General features: G+C 42.0%; 1 protein-coding gene across 1 annotated transcript in view; it reads left to right on the forward strand.

Moving 5' to 3' along the window:
* The window catches only part of VASH2 (vasohibin 2), an 88,143-nt gene extending 82,337 nt beyond the window's left edge, over window positions 1–5,806 (forward strand). The window contains exon 8 of the mRNA XM_040430414.1: window positions 5,356–5,806. Within this exon, the coding sequence (XP_040286348.1) occupies window positions 5,356–5,428 (73 nt within the window). The 3' untranslated portion in view covers window positions 5,429–5,806. The remainder of the gene's footprint in view (window positions 1–5,355) is intronic.
* Window positions 5,807–6,216: the final 410 nt, after the last annotated feature.

Consider the following 6,216-nt stretch of genomic DNA (forward strand, 5'->3'; position numbering starts at 1 on the left):
GAGAAGTTGGGGAATGTGTTTTGGGGTGTCATTTTACATATACCCATGCTGGGTGAGAGAAATATCTTGGTCAAATGCCAACTTTGTATAAAAAAATGGGAAAAGTTGTCTTTTGCCAAGATATTTCTCTCACCCAGCATGGGTATATGTAAAATGACACCCCAAAACACATTCCCCAACTTCTCCTGAATACGGCGATACCACATGTGTGACACTTTTTTGCAGCCTAGGTGGGCAAAGGGGCCCATATTACAAAGAGCACCTTTAGGATTTCACAGGTCATTTACCTACTTACCACACATTAGGGCCCCTGGAAAATGCCAGGGCAGTATAACTACCCCACAAGTGACCCCATTTTGGAAAGGAGACACCCCAAGGTATTCCGTGAGGGGCATGGCGAGTTCCTAGAATTTTTTATTTTTTGTCACAAGTTAGTGGAAAATGATGATTTTTTTTTTTTTCTTACAAAGTCTCATATTCCACTAACTTGTGACAAAAAATAAAAACTTCCATGAACTCACTATGCCCATCAGCGAATACCTTGGGGTGTCTTCTTTCCAAAATGGGGTCACTTGTGGGGTAGTTATACTGCCCTGGCATTCTAGGGGCCCAAATGTGTGGTAAGGAGTTTGAAATCAAATTCTGTAAAAAATGACCAGTGAAATCCGAAAGGTGCTCTTTGGAATATGGGCCCCTTTGCCCACCTAGGCTGCAAAAAAGTGTCACACATGTGGTATCTCCGTATTCAGGAGAAGTTGGGGAATGTGTTTTGGGGTGTCATTTTACATATACCCATGCTGGGTGAGAGAAATATCTTGGCAAAAGACAACTTTTACCATTTTTTTATACAAAGTTGTCTTTTGACAAGATATTTCTCTCACCCAGCATGGGTATATGTAAAATGACACCCCAAAACACATTCCCCAACTTCTCCTGAATACGGAGATACCACATGTGTGACACTTTTTTGCAGCCTAGGTGGGCAAAGGGGCCCATATTCCAAAGAGCACCTTTCGGATTTCACTGGCCATTTTTTACAGAATTTGATTTCAAACTCCTTACCACACATTTGGGCCCCTAGAATGCCAGGGCAGTATAACTACCCCACAAGTGACCCCATTTTGGAAAGAAGACATCCCAAGCTATTCGCTGATGGGCATAGTGAGTTCATGGAAGTTTTTATTTTTTGTCACAAGTTAGTGGAATATGAGACTCTGTAAGAAAAAAAAAAAAAAAAAAATCATCATTTTCCGCTAACTTGTGACAAAAAATAAAAAGTTCTATGAACTCACTATGCCCATCAGCGAATACCTTAGGGTGTCTACTTTCCGAAATGGGGTCATTTGTGGGGGGTTTGTACTGTCTGGCCATTGTAGAACCTCAGGAAACATGACAGGTGCTCAGAAAGTCAGAGATGCTTCAAAAAGCGGAAATTCACATTTTTGTACCATAGTTTGTAAACGCTATAACTTTTACCCAAACATTTTTTTTTTATCAAAGACATGTAGAACAATACATTTAGAGCAAAATTTATATATGGATCTCGTTTTTTTTGCAAAATTTTACAACTGAAAGTGAAAAATGTCATTTTTTTGCAAAAGAATCGTTAAATTTAGATTAATAACAAAAAAAGTAAAAATGTCTGCAGCAATGAAATACCACCAAATGAAAGCTCTATTAGTGAGAAGAAAAGGAGGTAAAATTCATTTGGGTGGTAAGTTGCATGACCGAGCAATAAATGGTGAAAGTAGTGTAGGTCAGAAGTGTAAAAAGTGGCCTGGTCTTTTAGGGTGTTTAAGCCATGGGGGCTGAGGTGGTTAAAACATTATGATCTATAGATGATTTATGTAACAAATTTGTTCATACTGGGTATCTGCTGTGTATAGGGTTCCCACCCCAGTCGTATTATAATAGAAATCACAGCAATGCGAAGATTCCTTAAATTGCGTTTTATTTGGTGATACAGTGAAATGCGGCAACAACGTGTTAACGCGTTTTCGGCTACATTAGCCTTCATCAGACACTGTGCCGCGTGGTAATGAAATCTTAAGTAGAGAGACACACTCTTAGGCCTCTTTCACACGGGCGTTGCGGGAAAATGTGCGGGTGCGTTGCGGGAACACCCGCGATTTTTCCGCGTGAGTGCAAAACATTGTAATGCGTTTTGTACTCGCGTGAGAACAATCACGCATGTTTGTACCCAAACCCGAACTTCTTCACAGAAGTTCGGGCTTGGGTTCGGTGTTGTGTAGATTTTATTATTTTCCCTTATAACATGGTTATAAGGGAAAATAATAGCATTCTGAATACAGAATGCTTAGTAGGTGATCAATTGAGGGTTAAAAAAAAATAAAAAAATTAACTCACCTTCTCCTCTTGTTTGCGTAGTTCCCGGTCTCTTCTTTACTTCTTTAATGATGAGCTGTGGGCTAAAGGACCTTTGGTGACGTCAGATCACATGCTCCAATCACATGGTACATCACCGTGGTGATGGACTATGTGATTGGAGCATGTGATCTGACGTCCCCACAGGTCCTAGCCGGTAGTTCATCATTAAAGAAGTAAAGAAGAGACCGGGAACTACGCGAACAAGAGGAGAAGGTGAGTTAATTTTTTTTATTTTTTTTTTAACCCTCAATTGATCACCTACTAAGCATTCTGTATTCAGAATGCTATTATTTTCCCTTATAACCATGTTATAACCATGTTGTTCATACCGGGTATCCTTTATAACCATGTCACCTAGCAACCATGCGTGAAAATCGCACCGCATCCGCACTTGCTTGCGAATGCTTGCGATTTTCACGCAACCCCATTCACTTCTATGGGGCCTGCGTTGCGTGAAAAACGCAGAATATAGAGCATGCTGCGATTTTCACGCAATGCACAAGTGACGCGTGAAAATCACCGCTCATGTGAACAGCCCCATAGAAATGAATGGGTCGGTATTCAGTGCGGGTGCAATGCATTAAACTCGCGCATCGCATCCGCGCTGAATACTCGCCCGTGTGAAGGGGCCTTAGAGTAAGGTGCTGTCAGCACCAGTGGTTCTGTGTGTCACCTGACAGCACCTTACTCTAAGGACCCTTTCACACGGGCGAGTATTCCGCACGGATGCGATGCGGGAGTTGAACGCATTGCACCCGCACTGAATTTCGGACCCATTCATTTCTATGGGGCTGTGCACACAAGCGGTGATTTTCACGCATCACTTGTGCGTTGCGTGAAAATCGCAGCATGCTCCTCTTTGTGTGTTTTTCATGTAACGCAGTAATGAATAGGGTTGCGTAAAAATCACAAGCATCCGCAAGCAAGTGCGGATGCGGTAGACGACCCGATCATTATTATTTTCCCTTATAACATGGTTATAAGGGAAAATAATAGCATTCTGAATACAGAATGCATAGTAAAACAGCGCTGGAGGGGTTAAAAATAATAATAATAATAATAATAATTTAACTCACCTTAATCCACTTGCTCGTGCAGCCCGGCTTTTGTTCTGTCTCCTTCTTTGCTGATTGCAGGAAAAGGACCTGTGGTGATGTCACTCCGGTCATCACATGGTCGGTCTTTTACCATGGTGAACGATCATGTGATGGACCATGTAATGAACGGAGTGACATCACCACAGGTCCTTTTCCTGCAATCAGCAAAGAAGGAGACAGAACAAAAGCCGGGCTGCACGAGCAAGTGGATTAAGGTGAGTTAAATATTTTTTTTATTTTTTTTTTAACCCCTCCAGCGCTATTTTACTATGCATTCTGTATTCAGAATGCTATTATTTTCCCTTATAACCATGTTATAAGGGAAAATAATACAATCTACAGAACACCGATCCCAAGCCCGAACTTCTGTGAAGAAGTTCGGGTTTGGGTACCAAACATTCGCGATTTTTCTCACGCGAGTGCAAAATGCATTACAATGTTTTGCACTCGCGCGGAAAAATCTTGCATGTTCCCGCAACGTACCCGCAACGCCCGTCTGAAAGAGGCCTAAGCGTGTGTCTCTCTACTTAAGATTTCATTACCACGCGGCACAGTGTCTGATGAAGGCTAATGTAGCCGAAAACGTGTTACACGTTGTTGCCGCATTTCACGATCACCAAATAAAACGCAATTTAAGGAATCTTCGCATTGCTGTGATTTCTATTATGATCTATAGATGATACCAGTTGTGACCCAGCTTTTCCAAGGTAAAGATGACATGCTGATATCACCCAGCTTTCCAACAAACAGATATAAATATATTTATTGACAACATAATATATATAATAAAAAAATATATATATTTATTGACAATATAATATGTATAATAAAAATATAATATATTCATTGACAGAAGAGGATAGGTGATAATGTAGGATTGCGGGGGAACCGACCCCTGGCACCCCCACCGATCACGAGAACAGAGTCCTCTGTGTGAAGGGAGCAATAGAGCGCATGTGCACCACTGCTGCGTTCTCTTGATTGGTGAGAGTCCCAGTGGTCGGACCGCCATCGATCATACATTTATCATCTATCCTTTGGATAGGTTGATAAATGTTGTGAAAGGGGTTGTCTCATCTGAGACATTGGTGGCATATCTCTAGGTGCGGGTCCCACCTATGCCCAGAACGGGCCCCCAAGAGTGAAGAAGGGCGGTACCGCACATTCATGGCATGCTCTCTATTCACTTCTATGGGAATTCGGAAAATAGCCAAGCTCTTTTGGGAAGTCCCATAGAAATGATTAGAGAGCGCACTGCGCAAGTGCGTCCACTGCTCCATTCACTTCTATGGGACTGCAGGAGATAGCTGAGCTACCAGTCTCCTACAAATGAATGGAGGGCGACCACACGTGCATGGCTGCTCTCCGCTCACTAAGGGGGTCCTATTCTGGAGACAGGTGTGGGTATCACCTGTCTGACATTGGTGGTATATCCTAGCTATAAGCCACTAGTGTCTCAGATGAGAAAATTTCTTTAATCAAAAAATTTCAGTTGATTTTTGTTTCTACAATCTTTATTCAGGCCCATGTGTTTCCATGGTAACAGACCACAAACAAACACTGTGTAGTCTGATCCTGGAATCATATTTTCTTCCAGTTGTTAGTTAAGGCTAAGGTCTGTATTACACCGACAGATTATGTGACAGATTTTCTAACCAATCATTGGTCAGATGACCTATTACACACAGATCTTTTGTTATACACACCAACTATTGGTCTGATTGGACAGATATTGGTCAGATAATCTGTTGGTGTAATACAGGCTTTAGTGTGGGCAAAAGTAGCTCCATAGGTATTTTTGGCTAGGAGCTGTGTACAGTTCATGTTGTCGGCTCCACCCGGTAACCTCTTCCTGTTATCTTCTTCCTAGGCCGGCCACAATGGACAGGACGCCAGCGGACCTCAGCACCCTCAATGATGTTGGCTACCAGATTAGGATTTAACAAGACCCCACAACTCCCTGGTGCTTCCGTTTGCACTTTACCCCTTCACTTCTTCTTTTTCTATGGATTTGTGACTATTTATTACCAGGTTTTTGGTTTAAGCTTTTAATCCAGAAATATTGCATTTTTACACTTTATTTTTATTTTTTTTTATATCGAGTTTGCCAGCTTTTTGCAAAATGACCCAACACTTGGACTTCTCGGAGGCGATGTGCGGTTTTTATCTGACACGATTTGCAAGTTTACAGCCAACGTCTCTCATTGTGGACCTATGTTTCCTTCATTTTGTTAACCATCAGAATTGGCGCTGCCAAGTAAAGTGTTGGCATGGCAGTACCCATGCCAGGGGAACATCTTTGTGAAATATAAAAAAAAAAGTTATAACTTGGACCAATATTTGACACAATTTCTACTATCCATGGAGGTCATTTTGAGCATTTTCTGCCAATGCTTTTCCTGTGTGATACAAAATGGCTGCCATTTATCCGGCCTGTGGGTTTTATTTTATTTTTTTCCCCGTTTCCTAGCAACCTGCAGCACATGGTGCAACTAACTACTCTACCATGGCAGTACTGTCACCAAACTGGGCTGTAAAGGAATGTAGGCCATAGTTGCCAACATTCCCGGATTTTCAGGGACTGTCCCTAATTTTAAGAGACAGTTCCGGCAAATTTGGGTTGTGGAAGCCTGCCTATAAGTAGGCAGTTTGGGGGCGTTCCAGGGGGTGGAGCTTACATGACCTGAATTTACCAACCGGAATGTTGTTAAATATACATAGGTCTGGCTAT

The sequence above is a fragment of the Bufo bufo genome, chromosome 4, assembly GCF_905171765.1.
Source record: "Bufo bufo chromosome 4, aBufBuf1.1, whole genome shotgun sequence".
NCBI lineage: Eukaryota > Metazoa > Chordata > Amphibia > Anura > Bufonidae > Bufo > Bufo bufo.